The sequence below is a fragment of the Paroedura picta genome, chromosome 1, assembly GCF_049243985.1.
Source record: "Paroedura picta isolate Pp20150507F chromosome 1, Ppicta_v3.0, whole genome shotgun sequence".
Lineage (NCBI taxonomy): Eukaryota > Metazoa > Chordata > Lepidosauria > Squamata > Gekkonidae > Paroedura > Paroedura picta.
This window is the reverse complement of record NC_135369.1, coordinates 52505101-52532310: the sequence shown is the minus strand read 5'-3', so window position 1 is coordinate 52532310 and position 27210 is coordinate 52505101. Positions and strand designations below refer to the sequence as shown.

Sequence of the window (27210 nt, the reverse complement as noted above, 5' to 3'; positions counted from 1 at the left end):
CCGCCCTGGCGTATGGAGCAACTGTGAGCCGCGCAGAGCGCGGCTCACAGTTGCTCCCTTCGCCAGGGCGGGAATCAGTGCAAGAAGCCGCCACCGTCGCCCAAGGTCCAGGAGCCACCCAGCAGCCGCAGGGAGAAGGCCAAGCAGCGCGCCGCCCAGCAGGAGCTCAAGCAGCGGCAGCGCGCCCAGATCTATGCGCTCAACCGAGTGATGACCGAGCTGGAGCAGCAGCAGTTCGACGCCAGGCAGCCGGTGAGTGAGCGACGCTGAGGCCAGCAGCCGGGTCACCCGTGGGTCAGCTACTTCTCTAGCTACAGTGAACATTATATAATCCTGATCTGACAATCAGCTAAAATGATGCTTTTCAAGATCCATGTTCCAGTAACTGGAACACTTGACAGACCAGCTTTCTCCTTCCAAGTGTTATAGGTGTGATAGACAAAAAGAATGAAAGGTGAGTGATCCTACATCTTCTACCACTGAATATGTCATTAAATGCCAACATTGCTCTTCAATTGTCTATATAAGGTAAACAGATCAAACCCCATGTCAAAGGATAAGTGGACAAAAATCTGATATCAGGAATCACAAAACTGATAAACCTATAGGACAACATTTCAACATCTCAGGACACTCAATGGGAGCCCTCCAAATAGCTGTTTTATTGCAAAGGAATTTCAGAAACAGACTAGAACAGGGGATTACAGAATTATAATTTATTATAATATTCAGGCAATAGAACCCACAGAGATTTAGAAATCATAGAAATCATAGAATCATAGAGTTGGAAGGGGCCATAAAGGCCATCTAGTCCAACCCCCTGCTCAACGCAGGATCAGCCTTAAGCATCCTAAAGCATCCAAGAAAAGTGTGTATCCAACCTTTGCTTGAAGACTGCCAGTGAGGGGGAGTTTACCACCTCCTTAGGCAGCCTATTCCACTGCTGAACTACTGTAAAAATTTTTTTCCTGATATCTAGCCTATATCGTTGTACTTGTAGTTTAAACCCATTACTGCGTGTCCTCTCCTCTGCACCCAAGAGAAACAGCATCCTGCCCTCCTCCAAGTGACAACCTTTCACATACTTAAAGAGGACTATCATGCCCCCTCTCAACCTCCTTTTCTCCAGGCTGAATATTCCGAAGTCCCTCAACCTATCTTCATAGGGCTTGGTCCCTTGGCCCCAGATCATCTTCGTTGCTCTCCTCTGTACCCTTTCATTTTTATCTACGTCCTTCTTGAAATGAGGCCTCCAGAACTGCACACAGTACTCCAGGTGTGGTCTGACCGGTGCCGTATACAATGGGACTATGACATCTTGTGATTTTGATGTGATGCCCCCGTTGATACAGCCAAAAATGGCATTAGCCTTTTTTACCGCTGCATCACACTGCCTGCTCATGTTTAGTTACAATCCACAAGTACCCCAAGGTCTCGTTCACACACAGTGTTACCTAGAAGCGTATCCCCCATCCAGTAGGCATGCTTTTCATTTTTATGACCCAGATGCAGAACTTTCCACTTATCTTTATTAAATTGCATCTTCATAGAATCATAGAAACATAGAGTTGGAAAAGGCCATACAGGCCATCTAGTCCAACCCCCTGCTCTATGCAGGATTAGCCCTAAGCATCTAAAACATCCAAGAAAAGTGTGTATCCAACCTTTGCTTGAAAACTGCCAGTGATTTAATTCACTATACATGCTAAGTCACTCATTTCTTGATTATACCCAGAATTAAACTTTAACAGTGTGAATTTATCATTATAATTTACTATTATAATAGTAAGGTTCCAAATACTAAAGCAGTGTCTCCCAACCCGGGGTCTGTGGGGGAGTTGGAAGGGGTCCCTGGCATTTCCTCGGCTGCCTTAGCTAGGCTTGAGAACAGGAGTGGTTTAGTCCACTGATGGTTTTCCCGGCTGGACAGAAGTAAAGTCTGCATACTTAGTCCCAACTTAAACTACCTACTGTGTCTCCACTGCCTGCAGTCTTCATCAAGCTGGTTTGTTGGTATTTTTGCTCCTTGGAGAATGTTCCTTTCCTGCAGCGTTGGGAGGTTCTGTTTTCCTACCTAAAACTGGTGAAGCAAAGGAAAGGGAGCCAGAGCTTGTGTGGGGAGGATGGCTGGGGGAGGGGGGGAGAAGAGGCTGGCTCTTAATAGCCCTTAGCCCCCCCCCCCGCAACATCTCCTCTTGCATGCCCCAACAATAAGGAAGACAGTAGGGAGTCCCACCTGGAGGCTGGCATCCCTGACCCTGTGTGGGGCACAATGCTACAGAGTCCACCCTCCCAAGGAGCCATTTTCTCCAGGGGCACTGATCTCCAGGGGAACTGGAGATGAGCAGTAATTCCAGGGGATCCCCCAGTCCAACCTAGAGGCTGGCATCCCTAGCCGAGAGCTACTATATCTGGATCCAGTGCAAGGTCAGCTTGCATAAGGATTCCTTTCTTCCCAGGTTTCCCTTTGCCCTGGCAGCCATTTCTAACCCTGAGAAAATATATTTCCAGGTCCTAGGCTTGCCAACCTCCTGGTATTGCCAGGGGACCTCCCCAAAACACATCCAAATTACACAGATCATTTTCCCTGAAGATAATTGCTGCTTTGCACGGTGGGATTTATGACAGCTGAGATGAATATTTACTTGTTTTTTCTCAGGAAAGGTTTGCTATTTAGCATATTGCACACACAAAAATGAAACTAACTTCTTATTTAACTAGTATTATTAGTGATTTATTTTATTAGTGATGATGCTACGCACACTATCGCTTTCCCATCACAGGAATCGGGGTTCCCAGGCCTCTTCCTGTGTCACCAGAATTGACATATCTATTAGACCCACCCTACCCCTACCTACATTTGACTTTCAAACATTGCTAGAGGTGCCAACCTCCCGGGGGGGGGGAGGCTGGCAAGTACAAACTGATCCCCTTCATGAACAGAACAAAACCTGCACTCTGGGCTGGCTATTTGTTCTTCTTCAGGGAAAAGGTACCTGAGTTGGATTCAAGAGGCTGTGGCCGAAGCCTGAGCAAGGGGGCTGGATCTCTCTGGGCAGGATAAGGTGTCCTCCCTCTGGTCACAGCTTCTTCCTCCATACTTTCCTGCAGTGTAACCTTTCAGAAGCCAGCCCAATTCCTAACTGGGCATAATTATCAGATGGGCTGCCAGCTACCCATAAGAACATGAGAGGCCATGATGGATCAGTCCAGCCCTCTGTGTCATACAGTCATCAAATCCCAGAGATCTTCAAGAGGTCCACCAACAGGGCCAGAACTCCAGAAGCCCTCCCACTGTTGCCAAGCACCAAGAATAAGACCATCACTGTCCCAGTTATAATAACAAAAAGGTGCCATGTTGGGTCATGCCAATGGCCCATCCAGTCTGTGTCACGCAGTGGCCAGATCTCCAAGGCCATCAAGAACCCGTGCACCACACAGGGAAGGCCGTGTGAATTACAAGTCCCCAGAGACCCTGTGCCAGAAAACAACCAATGGAAAAGTGCTTCTGGAGTTCTAGGCCTGCTGGTTGGCCTCCTGATGGCACCTGGCGCCCTCCCAGCTGGCATCTCTAGTAATGTGGGAAACTCAAATGTAGGTGGGGTGAAGTGGATCTAACAGATACGTGAATTCTGGTGACACAGGAAGAGTAACACCACTTCCTGCAATATGGGAGTAGTCTGTTAATGACACATCCAGTGGGAGTATCTGGTTGATGTCACTTCCAGTGGCACATGACTGCCGTGGGTATGGCTAACTGAAATCACTTCTGGAGGTCCTCAGCCTGAAGAATACTTCAGGGGGTCCTCCATGGTCAAAAGGTTGAAAAACACTATGCTAAAGTAGCAGCAAAAAGCAAGTGAAGGGTTAAAATGAGAGAGTTCTTGAGCAATAGGCAACTCCAACCATGCTGATTGGCCAGCAATAGCTGAGAGCCAATTGATATAATAGCTGAGTGCTGAAGAGTTTAGTATTATCAACTCCTCCCCATTTGTAAGGTGTGAGTAAGTCTGTTTCAATATATCTGAAGAAGTGTGCAAATTATACCTGCAACTGGACTCAAACTTTGTTCTATTACTTCAACAGAGCTATCTGTTTCACTTTCCTTGTCACACTTTTCTTACTCTGCTTTCAAGGTTCTTAAAGCAATGCACACTGGCAATTGTTTTACAATGTCTTTGTAAGGTAAGTTAGGCCTCAATGATGGGACAATAATCGTAAATTACCCAGTAAACTTCACAGTCGATTGGGGATGTGCATCAAGGTCTTCTCAATTCATTTCCAAGATTCTGTCAACTAAATCACACTGGCTATACAGGTCATATTAAACCATGTCTAAGTAAATTTAACTATGGTTAAGTAAGACCTTCACATAATGTGGTAACTGGAAGTAACCATCAGCATCAATCAAGGATGAAAAATCATAATTTAAAGTAGATTTGTGAAACTATAATTTGGCATGATCTGAATAAAAAAACTATAAACACAGATGATAAAGTTCAGTGCACCTAAACTGGACAGAGAATAGTAGAATTCGGGGGTATAGTAATTAACTTGTACAATTCACTGTAGGTGAATGCAATGATGGCCACAAGCACAGATAGTTTTAAAAGGGAATTAGCGAGATTACTGGAGCGTAGTCTGTTAGCCAGTGTCTGTTAGTCAAGGTGACTAAAAGGAACCTCCATATCCAGATGCATTAAACTTCTGAATATCAATGTTAGAAGGCCCTAAAGAACAACTGGCTGCCCACAGTGTAAAATAGGATATTGGACTACAGGTCTGAAGCTACTGTCTTATTTAAACTGCAATGCTAAATCGACTGAAAATGAAAACAGCTCTAGTCTAGCTGTTACAACTGGACGCAAAATAAGGTAATTTGGTATGATGTCTGAACTATGCTGCAATGTGATCAAACTATCTAGTACAGATTTTGTAAATTAATTTTCATCATCTGGTAAGGTAAAGGTAAAGGTATCCCCTGTGCAAGCACCAAGTCATGTCTGACCCTTGGGTTGACGCCCTCTAGCGTTTTCATGGCAGACTCAATACGGGGTGGTTTGCCAGTGCCTTCCCCAGTCATTACTGTTTACCCCCCAGCAAGCTGGGTACTCATTTTACCGACCTCGGAAGGATGGAAGGCTGAGTCAACCTTGAGCCGGCTGCTGGGATTGAACTCCCAGCCTCATGGGCAAAGCTTTCAGACGGCTGCCTTACCACTCTGCGCCACAAGAGGCTCCATCATCTGGTATGAATAATCAAATATTTTAAATAATAAATAATGTTTACCTTTTCTAATGCAGATTAGTTCATGTACGCCACAGGTTCTTTCTCCACCTATTAATAAAAAGAGAATTGCAATGTAGAATAAATTCCACCAGTAGAATACCAAGCATATGAGACTAGCAAAATGCAGCCACACTTAGGCAAAGTTTCTGAATAGTAAAGGGAATCCATCCCTCAATAAGCAGACAGATATTACTGTGTTGTTTTTAATTTTTAAAATAGTATGACAAACACTAACCATGCTCATTGCCCTTTAGGAGCCACAGAACTCTGATAACAGTTGAACACCAGTTAAAAGGAAAGAGATGAAAATCAAGTGGGGAGCTGAAACTGGTGCAGTTGAGTCTGATGAATATACTACAGTATCCATGAAGACTAGACTAGGATCAGAGATGCATGTCATCAGATGTACATCCTTCATCCTGCTGTTTCACCCATCGCTCATAAAACTGCCAGTTTTAAAGGTCTCTGACAGTTTTGAAGCTAAAAGAGCCCTGTTAGATTAATAAAATAGGAGTCAGCCACTGCTACTATCCCAAACTTCAATAATCAGGCCAATTGTACTATCATGCCACAATACTGAGATTTAGCCAGGTGAACACATTGTTCTACAGAAAAGAAGGGGGTTCTGTGTATACCGGGAACTCTTCAAATAAACTGAAAACACTTAAGAATATACATATTTAAAAACTAGTCTTCAAGCCCACTGCATTCTCAATGCAGCAGGCACTAGTGGCAAACAGGCGGGAGGGAGGGAGGTTGCAGGAAGCAGAGAGAGGCCTGTTAGCTCCTTGGAAGGCTCGGAGGCAACGTTCACGAGTGGTGTGGCTGTAGAGTCGGCAGGTGCAGGGCTGCTTCCTCCTCCTTATGTTCGGGGTGCTGGTCACGCTGCAGTGGTGGATCATGGGCATGGCTGCCAGGGCACCATCTCCGGCTCTTGGTCCTCTGTGGGCTCCAGGGGCAGGGCAGCTCCCCTATGGGTGCATTTGGGTGGGCAGCGGGCTGAGAGTCGGCAACGGGCCCGGCTGGTTAGTTGGCAGAGGGGGCAGTCCTTTGATAGCGGCACGGCTGCAGGTAAAGAAAGATGAAAACACTGCAGGAGCTCTAAGAAGCCTATTTGGATGAACAGAGAACTTCAAGAGGAACTAAGAAAGAAAAGGAAAATGTTCAGTAAATGGAGGGAAGGACAGAGCTCGAAGAGTACCTTCAGGTTACTAGGCACTGTAAATCAATCATCAGAAAGGCCAAAGCTGAGATTGAGCCAAGATTGGCCAGGGAAGCCCATTGTAACAAGAAAAGATTTTTCAGTTATGTGAAGAGCAAACGTAAAGGAGGCAATAGGCCCACTGTTGGGTGTGGATGGGCAAACTCTAACGGAAGATGCAGAGAAAGCAGAAAGGCTTAGTGCCTATTTTACATCTGTTTTTCCCCACAGGTCAAAAGGGTTTATGCACATCTAGAGATGGCAGTAGCCAAAGGATAGTGTCTGAGTGGCAGGTTAACATGGATAGAGAGGTTGTTGAGAGGCATTTAGCTGCACTGGATGAGTTCAAATCCCCTGGGCCGGATGAAATGGACCAGAGAGTGCTCAAAGAACTTTCCAGAGAACTTCCATAGCCCTTGTCCATCATTTTCGGGACCTCTTTTAGGACTGGAGACGTTCCGGAGGACTGGAAGAGAGTAAACGTTATTACGATCTTCAAAAAAGGGAGGAAGGATGACCCGGGAAACTACAGACCAGTGAGTCTGACCTCTGTTGTGGGGAAGATAATGGAGAAGATATTAAAGGGAGCGATCTGCAAACTTCTGGAGGACAATTTGGTGATCCAAGGAAGTCAGCATGGATTTGTCTCCAACAGGTCTTGCCAGACCAACCTGGTTTCCTTTTTTGACCAAGTAACAGGTTTGTTGGATCGTGGAAATTTGGTTGATGTCATTTACTTGGATTTTAGTAAAGCTTTTGACAAGGTTCACCATGATGTTCTGGTGGATAAATTGAAGGACTGCAATCTGGATTTTCAGATAGTCAGGTGGATAGGGCATTGATTAGAGAACCGCACTCAAAGATTTGTTGTCAATGGTGTTTCATCAGACTGGATAGAGGTGAGTAGCGGGGTACCTCAGGGCTCGGGGCTCGGCCCGGTACTTTTTAACGTATTTATTAATGATCTAGATGAGGGGGTGGAGGGACTACTCATCAAGTTTGCAGATGACACCAAATTGGGATGACTGGCAAATACTCCGGAAGATAGAGACAGAGTTCAACGAGATCTGAACACAATGGGAAATATGGGCAAATGAGAACATGATGCAATTTAATAAAGATAAGTGTAAAGTTCTGCATCTGGGTCAGAAAAATGAAAAGCATGTCTACTGGATGGGGGATATGTTTCTAGGTAACACTGTGTGTGAACGAGACCTTGGGGTACTTGTGGATTGTAAACTAAACATGAGCAGGCAATGTGATGCAGCGGTAAAAAAGGCGAATGCCATTTTGGGCTGTATCAACAGGGGCATCACATGATGTCATAGTCCCATTGTATACGGCACTGGTCAGACCACACCTGGAGTACTGTGTGCAGTTCTGGAGGCCTCACTTCAAGAAGGACGTAGATAAAATTGAAAGGGTACAGAGGAGAGCAACGAAGATGATCTGGGGCCAAGGAACCAAGCCCTATGAAGATAGGTTGAGGGACTTGGGAATGTTCAGCCTGGAGAAAAGGAGGTTGAGAGGGGACATGGTAGTCCTCTTTAAGTATCTAAAGGTTGTCACTTGGAGGAGGGCAGGATGCTGTTCCTGTTGGCTGCAGAGGAGAGAACACGCAGTAATGGGTTTAAACTTCAAGTACAACGATACAGGCTAGATATCAGGAAAAAAATTTTCACAGTCAGAGTAGTTCAGCAGTGGAATAGGCTGCCTAAGGAGGTGGTGAACTCCCCCTCACTGGCAGTCTTCAAGCAAAGGCTGGATACACACTTTTCTTGGATGCTTTGGGCTGATCCTGCGTTGAGCAGGGGGTTGGACTAGATGGCCTGTATGGCCCCTTCCAACTCTATGATTCTATGATTCTATGATTCTAAAGCTGGGCAGGCAGCTCGTCCTGTGCAGTGCGAGTGGCGGGTGTGCTCCACAGCATCAGGCTGGCAGGTGGAGGAACGGAGCACTGGCCCTGGCAGGCAGGCATGTATGTGCGGGTGTGTGTTTAGGGTGGCATGGCAGCAAGTGGCTGGCGACCGAGGGTGGAAGTCGTAGGGGCCCGCCCGGGCCAAGCTGGTCGCACGCTGATTGGCCCTATTCCAACTTGGACACCCTGGGAGGACTGGCAAATACTCCAGAAGATAGAGACAGAGTTCAATGAGATCTAAACACAATGGGAATATGGGCAAATGAGAACAAGATGCAATTTAATAAAGATAAGTGTAAAGTTCTGCATCTGGGTCAGAAAAATGAAAAGCATGCCTACTGGATGGGGGATATGCTTCTAGGTAACACTGTATGTGAATGAGACCTTGAGCAGGCAGTGTGATGCAGCGGTAAAAATGGCTAATGCCATTTTGGGCTGTATCAACAGGGGCATCACATCAAAATCACAAGATGTCATAGTCTCATTGTATAAGGTAAAGGTAAAGGTATCCCCTGTGCAAGCACCGAGTCATGTCTGACCCTTGGGGTGACGCCCTCCAGCGTTTTCATGGCAGACTCAATACGGGGTGGTTTGCCAGTGCCTTCCCCAGTCATTACCGTTTACCCCCCAGCAAGCTGGGTACTCATTTTACCAACCTCGGAAGGATGGAAGGCTGAGTCAACCTTGAGCCGGCTGCTGGGATTGAACTCCCAGCCTCATGGGCAAAGCTTTCAGACGGCTGTCTTACCACTCTGCGCCACAAGAGGCTCTTCTCATTGTATAGGGCACTGGTAAGACCATACCTGGAGTACTGTGTGTAATTCTGGAGGCCTCACTTCAAGAAGGATGTGGATAAAATTGCAAGGGTACAGAGGAGAGCGACGAGGATGATCTGGGGCCAAGGGACCAAGCCCTATGAAGATAGTTTGAGGGACCTGGAAATGTTCAGCCTGGAGAAAAGGAGGTTGAGAGGGGACATGATAGTCCTCTTTAAGTATTTGAAAAGTTGTCGCTTAGAGGAGGGCAACTGTTTCCATTGGCTGCAGTGTTTAAACTACAAGTACAAGTACAACGAAATAGGCTAGATATCAGGAAAAACATGTGAAAGACTGTGAAAGTCAGAGTAGTTCAGCAGTGGAATAGGCTGCCTAAGGAGGTGGTGAGCTCCCCCTCACTGGCAGTCTTCAAGCAAAGGTTGGATACACACTTTTCTTGGATGCTTTAGGAAGCTTTGGGCTGATCCTGCATTGAGCAGGGGGTTGGACTAGATGGCCTGTGTGACTCCTTCTAACTCTATGATTCTGTTATTCTATGACTCAATTTCACAAATATTAAGAGGAACCATGGCTAAGATTAAAGCATGCTAGTTAAGGAGGATGTTCATTTCCTAACAAGAGGTATTGAATGTTGAGGGTGTAGAACTAGTTTGAAGGGGATGGGAATGAGGAGAGAAATAAGCCAGTTTAACACCTTTGGATCTATTCTTTTCCCATAGATTCTTAGTATTTAGTTAATGGTTATATAAGTTATTATATATATATATATAATTACATTATTCAAGTTTTTGAATATAATAATTACTTTTTCAAGTTTTTTTACTATTGAGAAACCCCTGAAACATTATTCAGACTTCAAGAAACCCCAAAAGTGATGCGATTATGCAGAATATGGGAAGCATAAGATTCCTTTTCTTCTCACCCCCTCCAGGTCCATCATTGGTCATTTTGGGAGGTGGGAGGGTTGACATAAACATATATGGCCATATCTCCTGACACATGTTTAACAATGATTTTAAAAGTATACTAAAAATTAATTACCTCCCACCCACTACGGAAACCTCAGAGTTTCATGAAACCCTGGTTAAGAAAGCCAGAGAAATATAAGGATAACCCAGCAATTGAGCTATCTTTTGTTACTTCTGGGTACAGCCATCCTAGGTCTGCAGAAGAATCAAAAACCTTAACCAAAATGTTATGGGATTAAATCCCTCCAAAATAGCACTATTGCCTGTACATGCACAGAGAATAGATTTACCTTTGTTGGGGAGGCACAGTGATGTCCTGGACCTGTTTTGGACCCAATTGCAGCAGTCTTCAAAAGCTGCTCCAGGTCTGGCCACAGTGGAGTTGTCATCAAGAGCCCATTTCAGGACCAGATTGACATCCAGGAGCTGCTCCAGGCCTGGCTGAAGCAGTAGCACTTAGGAGCCATTTGGGACCTGGAAACAGCAGCCTCCAAGAGCCACTCCATTCTTGGAGGCAGCTTCAGAGACCTGGAGCCACTCTAGGCTCCATAGAGGAGTGAGAGGAAATAGAAAGAAGCCAGGGCTTATGGAAATAGGATTTCCCCAGTGAGTCCCGCAGGGCCCCACTTGGGTGTGCATATAATATCTTGCACTGGACCTGGATCAACTTCTCTTAGAATGTAAGTAAATAAACTTCTCAGATATATCAAGAAATTAAGTCCTTCCATATATCAAGTAGTCCAATCAAACCATAAGGACACTAATATTGTACAGTATATTCTAGAATTGTTTATCTATGTATCTATGTATCTATGTATCTATCTGTCTGTCTATCTGTCTATCTATCTCACCCTATTCCCATAAGAGTGGTTTACAACACGGATTATAAAATACATAAAAACTATAAATTAAATTAAATATGATTAAAATATCAACCCACTAACTAAATTCTGTCTAACTACCTCCCCCTCACACACACATATATCCAGTCATTATACTTTACCTGCCCAACGTCTATGGCAAGTAGCATCTAGCACTGGCATGTGGAACAGAGTGGGGGAGAAGGAACTTGAAAATAGAGTGGAGGGAGGCCCATATAACTTTGGCCTCAACCACAGGCCTGATGGAAGAGTGCCATCTTACAGGTCCTGCAGAACTGTTATAGCTCTGTCAGGGTCCTGATCTCATATGGCTATTACCAATGCAACTCTACCTCACAGTATTTGTGGTCTCCTGTGGATTCCTGAAAGGATTAATTACCTTGTAATACACTGCAGACAGATTTTGCTATTTATATCTTTTTGCATAGCTAATTTCCCCTATTTTTGATCAGAGCATAAGAGATAATTTAAGCATTTAGCTTAACATGGCAGCTCATGCCACCAGCTTGTAGCCAGGGCTGAAGAGGCCCTGGCTCTGGTTGAAACCAAGCAGATGTCTTTGGGGCTAGGGACTACCAATAAATTTATACCAGATGAACAAAGTGCTCTCAGGGAGACATATTGGAAGAGGCAGTCCTTCAGATACATGAGGTTTTCTGTAGAATGGCACTAAAGGCTGGGTATCTGCCTGGCAGGTCCAAGGCTGATCGTTGTCCAGGGGATCAGGCAGGCCCCAATCCCTGATGGCAGGATCTCCAGGCAGTGCTGGGAAAGTGCTTGCCCCGGTCACCACGTCCAGGTCTGCTACAGCCTCCAGAGCATCCACTGGTGCCTCAGCTAGAGGTGCAACTGGCGCAGTTGTGACAATCTAAATCTCAATATTACTACAATCATTTTAAGCAAAGTAAAGTCAAGAATCTGGAGTATAATAAGGACAACCATACAATCACACCACAGGATTACATTGTTCAGGTTACGTCATTTCCTTGGCTAGAATTATGAGGGCCCGAGGGGGAGGGAAAATATGCTGAATAACATATATTATGCTACATTGAATAATATTATTAACATTCAGTGTTTTATAGCATTAATATCCAAATATGCTTGCAATATTGCAACACAATAAGAGAGTTTCTGTCCAAATAATACACTTTTGTTCAGTACAGAATTTTTCTTCTATCTTCAACTTTCCCCCCCCTACCCCTCAGGTAGCAAAAATTAAAGATACATGCATTAAGATATCATGGCGTGCAGCAGTTTGCAGCTCCTTCTTAAAAACTGCATTTTTTCCTTATAGAAAATGAAGATATTTATACTTTTAAACTCCATAAATGTCAAATAATATAATTCTACATGTTAAGTTATACTTGATACATTTTATGTAATTTAAGTGGTACAAAGGTTCGATTAGAAATAATTGTATTTTTTCATAACTTCAAAATGTATAAATTTTTAATATCTCTTTTCCTGGCCCAAGCCCAGAATATCAGATAGCCTATTAGTGGAAGTGACTGTAGTATTCGTCCAATATCCTGTTTTAGACTCTCCGAAACAAACAAAACTGAACTGTAGAAGTTGGGATACTGACCTAAGCAAAACATAAGTCTTTCACTTAGCTTTTCTTGAAGAGGCTGATTGTGAAATTATTTGTTTTTATCACTGTTCCCAATAATATTTAATACATCTTAAGAACATAAAAAGTTCTGCTGAACGGCATCCTACTTCTCATAGTGGCCAAATGTAACCTGCAAAAAAAGTACATAAGCAAGGAATAAAGGCATCAATCTCTTGCCGTTGTTGCCCACTGAACTTGGAGGTTTCATTTAGTAAGCTGGCCATCTAAACTAGTGTCCTTTACTATATCCTGCGATAATGAATCTTGCATGTTAGTTATCTATGATGTGTGAAGAAACAATTCCTTTTTGTCTGTTCTGAATCTGTTGCATATACATTTCACTGACCGCCCACAAGTTAGGGGAGACAGGGAAAAAGAAGTCTCTAGCCACTTTTTCCACACCATGCATAATTTTATAAACATGGATCATGTCCTCATAGGCTTTAAAAAAAATGCCAGGAATGGCCAGTAGCAGGCCAAGGAAAACAGCAGAGCAGAAGGGAATCAGTATCAAAGTGGGGAAGGATAGGGGAAGAAATGTATGGAATGTCCTCAAATATTAGCCAATAACAAGGTGGAGGGAGATGGCCAAAAGTGAGGAAGTAGATGGGGAGGGGGTGCTACTGTAAGCCCCAGCCTGGATATTGACCTAGGTAGTAGGGGCAGGGCCAGAAATGGGGTTATTGGACAGTGTGAAGAGATAAATACAAGCTCTACAACCAGGTCAGAGAGGAAGCAGTGTTCCCAAGCCAAGTGTGGCTCAGGGAAAGAGTGAAATTTTGGGGTGATTTTCAGTTTGGAGACCTGGGGAACAGTGTAGCATGAAAGCTGAGAACCAGGGGCAGAAGCAAAAAGGGAGGAGCCTCACATACCACAACACAGAGATGTAAAATTTCTCAAAATTGTGAAGACATGGGGACATTAGGCTTTTCTCAGAAGACAATGGAACTTTGTAGTACTTATTTTCTCATGCTGCCTAGTTGTTATTGTTGTTCTTAAGTGCGAAGTCGTGTCTGACCCATCGCAACCCCATGGACAATGATCCTCTAGGCATTCCTGTCCTCTGCCATTCCCCGTAAGTTTGCCCCTACTGCTTCAGTGACTCCATCCAGCCACCTCATTCTCTGTCGTCCCCTTCTTCTTTTGCCCTCAATTGCCCCCAGCATTAGGCTCTTCTCCAGCGAGTCCTTCCTTCTCATGAGGTGGCCAAAGTATTTGAGTTTCATCTTCAGGATCTGGCCTTCTAAGGAGCAGTCAGGCCTGATCTCCTCCAGGACTGACCGGTTTGTTTGTTTATTTATTGATTGATTTGATTTCTGTACCGCCCTTCAATATGGCTCAGGGCGGTTTACATACAACACGGGGGATACATGGAACAAATTAATACATAAACAAATACAACAACAACAATCTAATAATGCAATTTCAGTGATCATAAACAATACAACAGGAACGGAACCCAGCCAAGGCTCCCAGAGAGGACAGACTGGTTCAGGCCATGGAGGGATGTCTGAGAGGGGACCTGTTGACGGTCTCAGGCAAATGCCTGGTGGAGGAGCTCCCTTTTGCAGGCCCTGCGGAATTTTGTGAGTTTGGACAGGGCCCTGATCTCTTCAGGGAGCTCGTTCCACCAGGTAGGGGCCAGGACAGAAAAAGTTCTGGCCCTCGTTGAAGACCGACGTGCTTCTTTGGGGCCAGGGATCACTAGCCAGTTGGCATTAGCAGAACATAATGCTCTTTTGGGGGTATAGATGGAGAGATGGTCTCTATGGTACACAGGGCACTGACCGTGTATGGCCTTGACGGTAAGAACCAAAACCTTAAGCCTGATCCAGAATTCAAATTGAAGCCACTTGAGTTGTTGCAGTACAGGCCGGATGTGAGATCTCCATGGTGTATTGGTGAGAATCCTGGCCACTGTGTTCTGGACCAATTGCATTTTCCGGATCAAGGTTGAGGGCAGGCCTGCATAGAGCGAGTTACAGAAGTCTAGTCTAGAGGTGACTGTTGCGTGGATCACTGTGGCAAGGTGTTCTGGGGCCAAGTAGGGAGCTAATAGTTTGGACTGGTGAATCTCCTTCTGATTCTTTGTTTGCAGTCTCCCTTTTGGTTGATGAAGGAGCTAAGGAACAGAAAATCTTGAATACTTTCAATTTCATCAGCCTTAAAGCTCTATAATACCCCAGTAGTCATTACTTTTATCTTCTTGATGTTCAGCTTTAATGCTGTTTCAGCACTTTCTGTTTTAACCTGTATTGGTAGTTGTTCCAAGTCTTCACTATTTTCTGCCAGTAATGCAGTGTCCTCTGCATCTTTCAAATTGTTAATATTCCTGATTGTTAATATTCCTGAGGTGTTCTGATGCCAAGTAGGGCGCTAGTAGCTTGGCTTGGCGTAGGTGGTAAAAGGCCTGCCACGCTACTCTTGTGACTTGTGCCTCCATGGAAAAGGAGGCTTCGGGGATCACCCCAGGTTTCTGGCAGAGTGGCTACTGTTAGACGCACTCCGTCCAGGTTGGGTAGATGCGCTTCCTCATTTGGTCCCTTCTTACACAGCCAAAGGACCTCCGTCTTTGAAGGGTTGAGCTTCAGACGACTCAGCTTGAGCCAGGCATCTGGTTAAGGTTTCTTGGGGGGAATCGAGGTGGTCATCCATAAGAAGGAATTGCTGGGTGACATCTGCATATTGGTGGCAACCCAGCCCAAACCTCCATACCAGCTGAGCAAGAGAATCATAGAATCATAGAATTATAGAATCATAGAGTTGGAAGGGGCCATACAGGCCATTTAGTCCAACCCCCTGCTCAACGCAGGATCAGCTCTAAGCATCCTAAAGCATCCTAAAGAGGGCGCATGAAGATGTTAAATAAAATAGGAGAAAGAACTGCTCCCTGTAGGACTCCACATGTAAACTGATGATGGTTGGATACTCTCTCTCCTATTTCAATCCTCTGTCCATTTGAGAGAGGTCCCCCGTATCCCGGCATCGGCATGGCGGTGAGCTAGGAGCTCATGATCTACAGTGTCAAACGCTGCTGAAAGATCTAATAGTATAAGCAACACTGACCCGCCTCAGTCTAGCTGGTGGCGGAGATCATCCATCAGGGCAACTAGCCTTGCGGTCCCAGGGACTCGCAAGAGCCTTCTCCAGCACCAGAGTTCAAAAGCCTCAATTCTTTGACATTCAGCCTTTCTTATGGTCCAACTTTCAGAGCCATACATTGCAACTGGGAAGACCATAGCCTTGACTAGATGCACTTTTGTTGGCAGGGTGATGTCTCTGCTTTTTAGGCTGCTGTCTAGATTTGCCATAGCTTTCCTCCCCTGGAGCAAGCATCTTTTAATTTCTTTGCTGCAGTCCCTATCTGCAGTGATTTGGAGCCCAGGAAAATAAAATCTGTCACTACCTCCATTTCTTCCCCATCTATTTGCCAGGAACTGAGAGGGCCGGATGCCATGATCTTCGTTTTCTTGATGTTGAGCTTCAAACCAACTTTTGCACTCTCCTCCTTCGCCCACATCAAAATCTCTTTAGTTCCTCTTCACTTTCTGCCATTAGAGTGGTATCATTTGCGTATCTGAGGTTGTTGATATTTCTCCCTGTAATCTTGATCCCAATTTGTGACTTACCTAACCCCGCCTTTCTCATGATGTACTCCGCATACAAGTTAAATAGGCAAGGGTACAGTATACAGCCTTGCCACACTCCTTTCTCAATTTTGAACCAATCAGTGATTCCTTGCCTGGCTCTCACTGTTGCTTCTTGACCTGCATATAGGTTTCTCAAGAGACAGATAAGATGCTCTGGTATTCCCATCTCTTTAAGAACTTGCCACAATTTGTTTTGCTCCACACAATCAAAGGCTTTAGCATAGTCAGTCAGTCAGTAACCTTTTATTGGCATAAAATGTATAAGACATATAAAAGTAGGGTTTAAAATTTCAACAAAATAGTAAAATGGGGTTACATAACCAAACAGATCTTAAAATGATTAAATAAACTATAAAAGATAAAATACAAGGTAGGCAGCATATTATAAAAGCATCTTAGTTAAAACTCTGGCAACTAAAATGGTTATCTCTGGGTCTTTGTCAGAGAGCAGAAATTGCAAGGTCATAGATTTACTTACAGAAGGCTTGTTTCCCAGCAAGGCAACAAAGCTGTCATCCCGACACTGCTCATATAAGGGGCAATCTAACAAAATGTGTGAGACAGAGTCAGGGCAACCAGAACCACACGGACAGAGTCTCGCATGGTATGGGATATGGTGGAATCTTCCCTCTAAGACCTTTGAGGGGAAAGCATTCATTCGTGCCAGGAGAAAAGCTCTTCTCAGGGGTGGGACATCAAGGAGATGCAAATATGTAGGCATAATATTTCTCTGCATAATGATGCCAAAGAATGCTGCTGAGCAGACTCGAGGCTGGGTAGGTATGAGTTCCTGCTGCTCATGGTCTAATATTCTCTGTTTAATAATCCGGAAGATACATTTTTCTTCCAGAGGTAGTAGGGAGTTCAGATCGATGCCAATGGAGGCTAATTTTTGTTCAATAGCCTGGAACCATCGAAATTTACGAGGGTCACTTTTTAGACAAGTTAAAAGGCTGCCAGTTTCTATTCTAAAAAACAGTCTGACCCAAAATTTAAAAGTAGCTATCCAGGCCCTTGTCTCTACCCTAATTTGGCCAAATTCTGCGCAAATGGCATGGTAGGAGACACAATTGGGAACCCCTGCAATTTGCCTATAGAAAGCAGATTGAACACCCTCAATAGATTTATTAAAGGCAGGAACCCATAAGGGAGCTTTAGCATAGACAATGAAGCAGAAATAAATGTTCTTCTGGAACTCCCTAGCTTTCTCCATGATCCAGCGTATGTTGGCAATTTGATTTCTAGGTCCTCTGGCTCTTTGAAATCCTGCCTGTACTTCTGGAAGTTCGCATATTGCTGGAGCCTAGCTTGTAGCATTTTGAGCATAACTTTGCTAGGATGAGAAATGAGTGCAATGATGCAGTAGTTTGAACATTCTTTGGCATTGCTCTTCTTTGGGATTGGAATGAAAACTGACCTTTTCCATTCCTGTGGCCTCTGTTGAGTTTTCCAAATTTGCTGACATATTGAGTGTAGCACTTTTACTGCATCGTCTTTTAAGCTTTTCAATATTGCAACTGGAATGCTGTTACCTCCAATAGCTTTATTATTGCTCAGACTTCCTAAGGCCCATTTGACTTCACATTCAGAATGTCTGGCTCCAGGTCAGTGACTACTCCATCATGATTATCAGGGATGTTAAGCTCGCTCTTGTATAGTTCTTCTGTATAATTTTGCCACCTTTTTAAAATCTCTTCTGTTTCTGTTAGGTCGCTACCATTAAAACTCTATAGACAGTTCCAAAAGGCTGCCTAGTTAGCAATGTAGTATTTGCATTTTTAGAATCAGTACTTGAGAGAGATCTGCAAACTGCTTGCAGCCTTTGCTGACTTAGAACATGTAATTTTGCCACGTGAGAAGTAAGAATTTGAAATTATAAAACAAAATTTGTAGAAACCAAAACAGTGGGCATTTCCACACATGGGTAAAAATAGCTTTACGCCAGCTGAATGGCGTAGGATTAAGTATAAACATGCCTCCTAGACCCTCCTCACCTTTTTGCTGTCTCACCCGTCTGCCACCTTTTCGCGATTCTCACCCTCCACAATTGCTGCTGGAAATGGTGGAAGAGAGTAACACGCTTTATACGTGACTCTCTTCTACATATCAATCAATCCAGACAACCAATCCCCTTTTCCCACAATGCCCGCTAATTTTTTTTAAATTCATACTTCTTATAGATGCGTAGTGCTTTTTGAATGCCAACCCTTATGGAATCACGAGTCTTCATACTTTAAAAAATTAATCTTGTTCCTGATATTTTGGGGGGGGAGGGGGAACTTTAGAGAGGCATGCTTTGTGTTACAGTTTGGGGAGGGGAATTCTGGCATCACCTGCATGTTTATCCACCTATTAGTTGCTCCAGGATGTTAGCCATTTTTCAAAAGACATTCCCGTCTCTGGGATCGAAAGGGAGGCAGCTGCAAGGGTGGGACGAGGCGGGCATCTTTAGCATGTTTGAGCCTACATACATTCCCTCTCCTGGTTGCCTGCTTCGTTGCTCTAAATAGGTTGGGGAATCCATTTTACTGCCCAGACCCTGGATGTGGGCGACATCATATGGAGGGGCCGGAATATAAAACTATATAAAGGTAAGCATTTCACTACATTTAACGGGTGCGGAAATCCCCAGTGTATTATCCTGACAGAAACTATATCAAAACTGGTCTACCAGTTTAATTGGACATCAAATTAAACTTTAAAACACTGAATTAGTTAGAATCGTAGAATCATAGAGTTGGAAGGGGCCATACAGGCCATCTAGTCCAACCCCTTGCTCAACGCAGGATCAGCTCAAAGCATCCAAGAAAAGTGTGTATCCAACATTTGCTTGAAGACTGCCAGTGAGGGGGAGCTCACCACCTCCTTAGGCAGCCTATTCCACTGATGAACTACTCTGACTGTGAAAAATGTTTTCCTGATATCTAGCCTATATCGTTGTACTTGTAGTTTAAACCCATTACTGCGTGTCCTTTCCTCTGCAGCCAATGAGAACAGCATCCTGCCCTCCTCCACATGACAAACTTTCAAATACTTAAAGAGGGCTATCATGTCCCCTCTCAACCTCCTTTTCTCCAGGCTAAAAATTCCCAAGTCCCTCAACCTATCTTCATGGGGCTTGGTCCCTTGGCCCCAGATCATCCTCATTGCTGTCCTCTGTACCCTTTCAATTTTATCTACGTCCTTCTTGAAGTGAGGGCTCCAGAACTGCACACAGTACTCCAAGTGTGGTCTGACCACTGCCGTATACAATGGGACTATGACATCTTGTGATTTTGATGTGATGCCCCTGTTGATACAGCCCAAAAAGGCATTCGCCTTTTTTACCGCTGCATCACACTGCCTGCTCATGTTTAGTTTACAATCCACAAGTACCCCAAGATCTCGTTCACACACAGTGTTACCTAGAAGCGTATCCCCGATCCAGTAGGCATGCTTTTCATTTTTCTGACCCAGATGGAGAACTTACACTTCTCTTTATTAAATTGCATCTTGTTCTCATTTGCCCATATTTCCATTGTGTTCAGATCTCGTTAAACTCTGTCTCTATTTTCTGGAGTATTTGCCAGTCCTCCCAATTTGGTGTCATCTGCAAACTTGATGAGTAGTCCTTCTACCCACTCATCTAGATCATTAATAAATGTGTTAAAAAGTACTGGACTGAGCACCGAGTCCTGAGGTACCCCGCTACTCACCTCCCTCCAGTCTGATGAAACACCATTGACAACAACTCATTGAGTGCGGTTCTCTAACCAATTCCCTATCCACCTATCTGAAAATCCAGATTGCAGTCCTTCAATTTATCCATCATAACATCATGGGGAACCTTATCAAACCTGTCACTTGGTCAAAAAAGGAAACCAGGTTAGTCTGACAGGACCTGTTGGAGACAAATCCATACTGACTTCCTTGGATCACCAAATTGTACTCCAGAAGTTAGCAGATCGTTCCCTTTAATATCTGCTCCATTATTTTACCCACAACAGAGGTCAGACTCACTGGTCTGTAGTTTCCCGGGTCATCCTTCCTCCCTTTTTTGAAGATCGGAATGTTTGCTCTCTTCCAGTCCTCCGGGACATCTCCAGTTTTTAAAGAGGTCCCAAAGATGATGGACAAGGGTTGTGCAAGTTCTCTGGAAATGAGCACTCTTGGGTCCATTTCATCCGGCCCAGGGGATTTGAACTCATCCAGTGCAGCTAAATGCCTCTCAACAACCTCTCTATCCATGCTAACCTGCCACCCAGACGCTATCCTTTGGCTACGGCCATCTCTAGATGTGCCTAAACCCTTTGACCTGTGGGAAAAAACAGATGTAAAATAGGCGCTGAGCCATTCTGCTTTCTCTGCATCCTCCGTTAGTTTGTCCATCCGCACCCAGTGGGCCTATTGCCTCCTTTACTTTACGTTTGCTCCTCACATAACTGAAAAATCTTTTCTTGTTACAGTGGGCTTCCCTGGCCAATCTTAGCTCACTCTCTGCTTTAGCCTTTCTGATGATTGATCTACAGTGCCTAGTAACCTGTAGGTACTCTTCTTTAGAGCTCTGTCCTTCCCTCCATTTCCTGAATATTTCCCTTTTCTTTCTTAGTTCCTCTTGAAGTTCTCTGTTCATCCAAATAGGCTTCTTAGAGCTCCTGCAGTGTTTTCAACTTTCTGGGATAGTCATTGATTGAGCATGCAATAGCTCTTGTTTGAGTAGCGCCCACTCTTCACATGCTCCCTTCCCTTTCAGCATTCTCGCCCGTGGTATGACACTCATCATGTCTCTTAGTTTATTAAAGTTTGCCCTATGAAAATCCAACATCCGCGTCTGGCTACAAGCTTCCTTCCCTCCCCATCTCAAAAGGAATCCTATGAGGACATGAGCACTTTCCCCTAGGGTCCCTACCTCCTTCACCTCATCCACCAACTCTTGCCTGTTTGTCAGTATTAAGTCCAGTATGGCAGAACCTCTTGTGGGTTCATCTACCATTTGATAAATGAAATTGTCAGCCAGGCAGGTCAGAAAGTTGCATGACCGAGGACGCATTGCAGAGTTTGTTTTCCAGCACACATCTGGGAAATTGAAGTCACCCATGATGACAAGGTCCTGACATTTGAATATTTTCTCAAGCTTCCCACAAAGTGCCGCATCCACATCCTCTCGTTGGTAAGGCGGTCGGTAGCAGACACCAACCACCACACTGTATGTTTTTCCCTCGCTTATTTTCACCCAGATGCCTTCCACTGTAGATATACTCTCCTTCACTAGAATTTCCTGACAGGTAAGCCTTTTCCTCACATACAGTGCCACTCCTCCACCTCTTCGATCTATTCTGTTTTTTCTGAACTGTTCATTTGTTGTTGTTGTTATGTGCGAAGTCGTGTCCGACCCATCGCGACCCCATGGACAATGATCCTCCAGGCCTTCCTGTCCTCCACCATTCCCTGGAGTCCTTTTAAGTTTGCACCTACTGCTTCAGTGACTCCATCCATCCACCTCATTCTCTGTCGTCCCCTTCTTCTTTTGCCCTAGATCACTCCCAGCATTAGGCTCTTCTCCAGGGAGTCCTTCCTTCTCATGAGGTGGCCAAAGTATTTGAGTTTCATCTTCAGGATCTGGCCTTCTAAAGAGCAGTCAGGGCTGATCTCCTCTAGGACTGACCGGTTTGTTCGCCTTGCAGTCCAAGGGACTCGCAAGAGTCTTCTCCAGCACCAGAGTTCAAAAGCCTCAATTCTTTGACGCTCGGCCTTCCTTATGGTCCAACTTTCGCAGCCATACATTGCAACTGGGAATACCATAGCTTTGACTAAACGCACTTTTGTTGGTAGGGTGATGTCTCTGCTTTTTAGGATGCTGTCTAGATTTGCCATAGCTTTCCTCCCTAGGAGCAAGCGTCTTTTAATTTCTTTGCTGCAGTCCCCATCTGCAGTGATCTTGGAGCCGAGGAAAATAAAATCTGTCACTATCTCCATTTCTTCCCCATCTATTTGCCAGGAATTGAGAGGGCCGGCTGCCATGATCTTTGTTTTCTTGATGTTGAGTTTCAAGCCAACTTTTGCACTCTCCTCCTTCACCCGCATCAACAGGCTCTTTAGTTCCTCTTCACTTTCTGCCATTAGAGTGGCATATCCATCCACTATTACATTCCAGTCATGAGAATCATTCCACCAAGTTTCTGTGATGCCTACTAGATCATACCTTTCCATCAGCATGAGAAGTTCCAGCTCTTCCTTCTTATTGCCCATGCTTTGGGCGTTAGTATAAAGGCATCTGAATCCTTTTACTTTTGGTTCCCTATGAGCTGGCCTTCCTGGTTCGACTGCCTCCGATCGGTCTCCTTCCTTACACTCCCTATGTTGAACGTCTCCTTCCCCTTGTGGCTTCAGTTTAAAGCTCTCCTGATGAATCTCCCCAGGTTCCTGCCAAACACATTCTTCCCCAGTTTCGATAAGTGCAGTCCATCAGGTGCTAGTAGGCCTTCCTCAAGAAAGCCTATCCCATGGTCCCAGAAACCAAATCTCTCCTGCCGGCACCAACTACGCAGCCAGCGATTTACCTCCATTATCTTCCTCTCCCGACGCATTCCTCTTCCCTTGACAGGCAAGATTGAAGAGAATAACACGTGCCCCCATCTGCTTGACCTTCCTCCCTAGATCTTGATAATCTGTTTTAATAGGTATTAACGGACATGTCATTCATACCCACATGGACCATCACAAATGGGTAGCGATCCGTAGATTTGAGGAGTTTGGCCAGCCGTTCTGAAATGTCTTTAATTTTTGCCCCTGGCAAGCAACACACCTCCCGGGTTAGGCAGTCGGGCCCAGCCACATGGCGATCCATTCCTCTTAGCAGGGAGCCTCCAATTACCAGTACTCTCCTTTTTCTTTTCTTCTCAATACCATTTCCTTCTATCCCCGTGGCCTCTTCACATTGTCTTAGACTTTGCTTTGGGACCTCTTCCCTCGTTAACACTTGCACCTCCTATGCAAGGGCCTGAAATCTATTTTGGAGCTCCAAAGGTCCCATGAACCGTCTTGCTCTACGCCGTTGAGTCTTTTTCCTAACTGTCTGCAGAGGTTCCGTAATGAGGCCAATCCCCTTATCCTCTTCAAGACTGGTTGTATCCTCTTTATTCCGAGTTGCACAGCTCCGGTCTATGAACTTCTCCCCTTTCTTAATTTGGGTCAGAGTAATAATCCTGTCTTCTAAACCCCTAATCTTTCCTCCAAAAGTCTTACCAGCTTAAACTTGGGGCAGATGTAGTCCATCTTGTCTTCAGGGAGGAAGGCAATCATATCACATTCACTGCAGATGATGGGATGATGAGATGAGTGTCCTGGAGATCCATTGTAACTTGTTAATGATGTGCTTATCACCAAACATAATATAGTGCATTATTCACATCTGTAACCGCTCCTGCGGAGCGATTATAATAAAGCCCTAAGGGCTAAGTGGGAGGAAAAAGGACCTCCCCATTGGCCACTTGGCCCACCCTGGTCTGCCCACTCAGAGGTTTCGCCGCCAGGAAAGGAGTTCCTTTCCTGGCTGCGAACCAGTGAACTTGGCCGGGGACGGGGACGGGGCAGGAATGGAGCAGGGCCAGCGTGTCAGAGAAACGCTTGCTCGGCTCCTTTTCTCCTGCTGAGGCGGCCACTTTGCCCGGCGGGAGGGGAGGCTTCGCGAACCTCACAACCTGCCTTCCCCCCACACCACCGTTTGGGCCCTGCCCACCACTACTGCTGCCACCCGCCATCACAGCCCTCCTGGAGCCAGCAGCGGGTGCCAGTGCCACCCACCAATGCTCACTTTCCACCCCTGCCAACCGCCAACGCAGGTAAGCGCTCCCCCTACCCTCCACACCAACCCACCCACCCTCCACGCTCTTCCTCCCCCCACCCCCTCAAACCCCTGCCGCTCCGCTGCAGCTTCCCCACACCCAACATCCCCACCCAGCCATGATGCCTCCCACCTAACGCGAAGTTCCCTGCAAACAACCCCACAAGTCGCTGCTGCTCTCCCCTCTGCCGCGGATCTCCCGCCCCACCCACCCAACTGTCACCATCTTCCACCCCCCCACCTGGGACGGTCCCTGGCCCCAGCAGAAGCCCGCAGGAGCTGGCCCCAGCAGAAGCCCGCAGGAGCTTCCACAGCTGCGCAAAGGCCCGCCCTTCTGCCTAGCACAGGGACAGCCTCGCCGCGTCATAGATGCGGCGAGGCTGTCCCTGGCCCTGGCAGAAGGCCCTAGGACGCTGCGGAGCCGGCCAGCCCTACACCTCTTCGCCCTGTGCCTACCATCAGGTAAGCTGGCGGGGGGGGGGGGAGGCTCCTCTTCCCCTTCCCCCTTCTCCCCTTTCAAGGCCCATTTTTATAAATGGGCTCCAAAACTAATTTAAACATAAGAGCTATAATTTTCAAATGTAGTAGACTGTTCCACATAAATATCTTCTAGCTACATATTGAATAAAAACTTTGCCTTAAAAGCATTTCACTAATTCCAAATAAGAAATATTGTATAATTTTGTTTTCAGTGTTCCCCAGCCATGGTGAGAAAAAATGGGGGGAGGGGAATTTTTTCATTTATTTTTCAGATAATCACATCTTTATTCCAACACTTTATTCCAACACATTGTCTTGTCATTTTATACACGTTTCCCCTCTACAATATCCCTTATAAGGTATTTCTATAATTCCGCAATCATCACTTAAATTTGTTAAAAGCTATTTTTGCTATTAGAGACTTTCTATTATGATGCATAAATGTAGCACGTTTGTACAGAGGAACTTAGACAGTATGTATCTGGCTAACACTTTTCCAAATTTGTCAAATGCAAATATCATCCAGCTTTTTCTTTGAGTAAAGGACCAAAGTTTTCAAACAAACTTTAGATTTAGGTATAGAACACAAACACAAGGATTTTAAAAGAGCTTTGGGATTAGCAATTAAATTAAATTAGATAGTAATTAGGATGTTTACATTTTCGGTAGCAGTAGCAGTTATTTCTTTTCACCAGATTCCTGTGTTGTCAATAATGCCCTAAATGCACTCTAATTCTTACACAGTCTATAAAAATCAAAAGCATAAATTAAAAACAGTGTACATCAAATATTTAATAGAAAATGAAAATGAGTAGGTTGGGGTTCTTCACAGATTTGTAATAGTGAAGTACCTGGTGAAAACTACTCCTCACAGGGATGGAGCATTATGCCACGTGTGTTTTGGTGCTATTTCATCTAATTCAGAGGTTTCTGAACAGTTTTATTCAAACAGTGTGTAAAGAGCAACAGACCTTGGAAACATTCCACACAACAGGCTGCTATCTAGGGCTGAACTGAGCAGCATCCAGGAGATACAGCAAGGCAAAAAGCGGCTTATGCAGACTGCTCATTGTTTCCCAACACAACATATGAAGCTAATTGGGGTGTTAGGTGAGATGGATACTTGATTTATTTACCTCACCCATTTAAAGCTGCAAGATACGAGTTCACGCGCGGGGGGGGGGGTATTCTGTTTTACTCTTTTTCAGCTGCCCTAGGTGGTTTGTCATGCATTTCCCATCAAACACAAGCCTGGGAGTAAAATGCCTGTGGCACGACCAACGCGGGGATGGGGGGGGGGGAGGTATCCCACAAGTAAACGGAAAAGATGCCAGGAGTGAGGAAGAAAAAAAAGGCAGAATTCAGATGGCAACTTCTACTCCGCAGCTCGTGAATCCTTCGCTCTTGGCAATAATCGCAAGATACACACTCACACGTAGGCGGGGAAGAGAGAAATCGCCCCCACACGGCCCCATGTAAACACACACCGCCGCTATCCTCGCTCCGCTCTAGGCTTCCTCGATTCGAAGCAGCTCAGGCCGGGACAGCGCCTGGCACCCCAACGAAGAAGCCCTGCTGAGCGCCCCGTCGCCCCACAGAGGGCTACTGGGCTCACTTTGGGGTCGCCGCAACACTTCCACCCCTCCCCCACGCCCCTCCGTTTCCTCTGCCGCCTCCCCTGTGGAAGCCCCCCCGGGCTCGCGCCTCCCTCTTGCTCCCCGCGCCCGCTGCCCAGGTGAAGGGAGGGGAGGGGGGGAACTCGTTCCAAAGGAGAGGAGCCGGTTATTGGCCTACTTACCATCAATCGCCATGATCTTCCAGGTGGGACGTACCAAGTGGAACGCACGTAGGAGGCGCACTGACAGGCAGCGCCTGGAAGAAAGAAGCGGCGGAGGGAAGGAAGGAGCCAGGGGGAGGGGGGGTAGGAGGAGGGAGCCGTGGGAGCAACGGAGAAGGGAGGGGGTGTCGGAGAGAGCCGAGCGCGCCAGAGCGGGAAAGCGGCGCGTGACTCCTCCGTCCCCCCTCCCCCCGTAGCCCAGCTCCGCGCGCCCAGATTCGAAAGTGCGCCGGCACCATCTCCCGCGGGCTAACGGTCATCTCTGCGCCCGACCCTCCGCCCGCGCGCAACGGCCGTTCCCCCTGCCCTCTCGTGGACGCTGCAGTCACCCCGCACATCCACGCCAGGCTCTGCCTTCCGCGTCTGCCGCCCTGCTCCGTGGGTCTCCCGCTCGCTCCGCCTCAACGCAGCCAAACAAACAAACGGAAATAACGTTTTCAGAATTTAAAAATGGACGTTTAATGTTTTACTTATTTATTTTTATACCTCCCTTCCATCTGGCATTGGGCGGTTTAAAAACTTTAAAAAATTAAGCTGGAGAAACTACATTCCCCCACCCAGGGGATCACTACCTTGTTTTCAGTGGGGCCCAATTGTTATTAAAACCTTACACTTCTGAAATTAATATTAAAGGCTGAAAAAATTTCTTCACATAAGCAATGTGCAACCACTCTGTATAGGGTGTGCTAATTTCAGTCCTAAATATCTTAAATGTGCATAGCAAAAGTGCCTGCCTGGGATCTCTTGACACTCAAGACATAACTAATCTC

The 27210-nt window shown here is 45.6% G+C and overlaps 1 protein-coding gene across 15 annotated transcripts in view; it reads right to left on the bottom strand.

The window, feature by feature from the left end:
- The window catches only part of SYT14 (synaptotagmin 14), a 151267-nt gene extending 124453 nt beyond the window's left edge, over positions 1–26814 (bottom strand). For 3 of the 15 annotated variants that reach the window (XM_077338218.1, XM_077338140.1, XM_077338236.1), the window contains exons 1-2: positions 26402–26814; positions 5290–5337 (exon numbers count right to left, since the gene is read on the bottom strand). Coding sequence is in view for 3 of the 15 variants with exons in the window: in XM_077338140.1 (XP_077194255.1) it covers positions 5290–5337; positions 26402–26414 (61 nt within the window). In the remaining 12 variants the exon portion in view is untranslated. Of the gene's footprint in view, positions 1–1967; positions 2081–5289; positions 5338–5524; positions 5781–23525; positions 23624–25261; positions 25349–26090; positions 26245–26401 lie in introns of those variants that run through there. The other 12 variants (XM_077338191.1, XM_077338250.1, XM_077338150.1 and 9 more) reach the window with 9 other exon arrangements.
- Between the last annotated feature and the right edge of the window lie 396 nt (positions 26815–27210).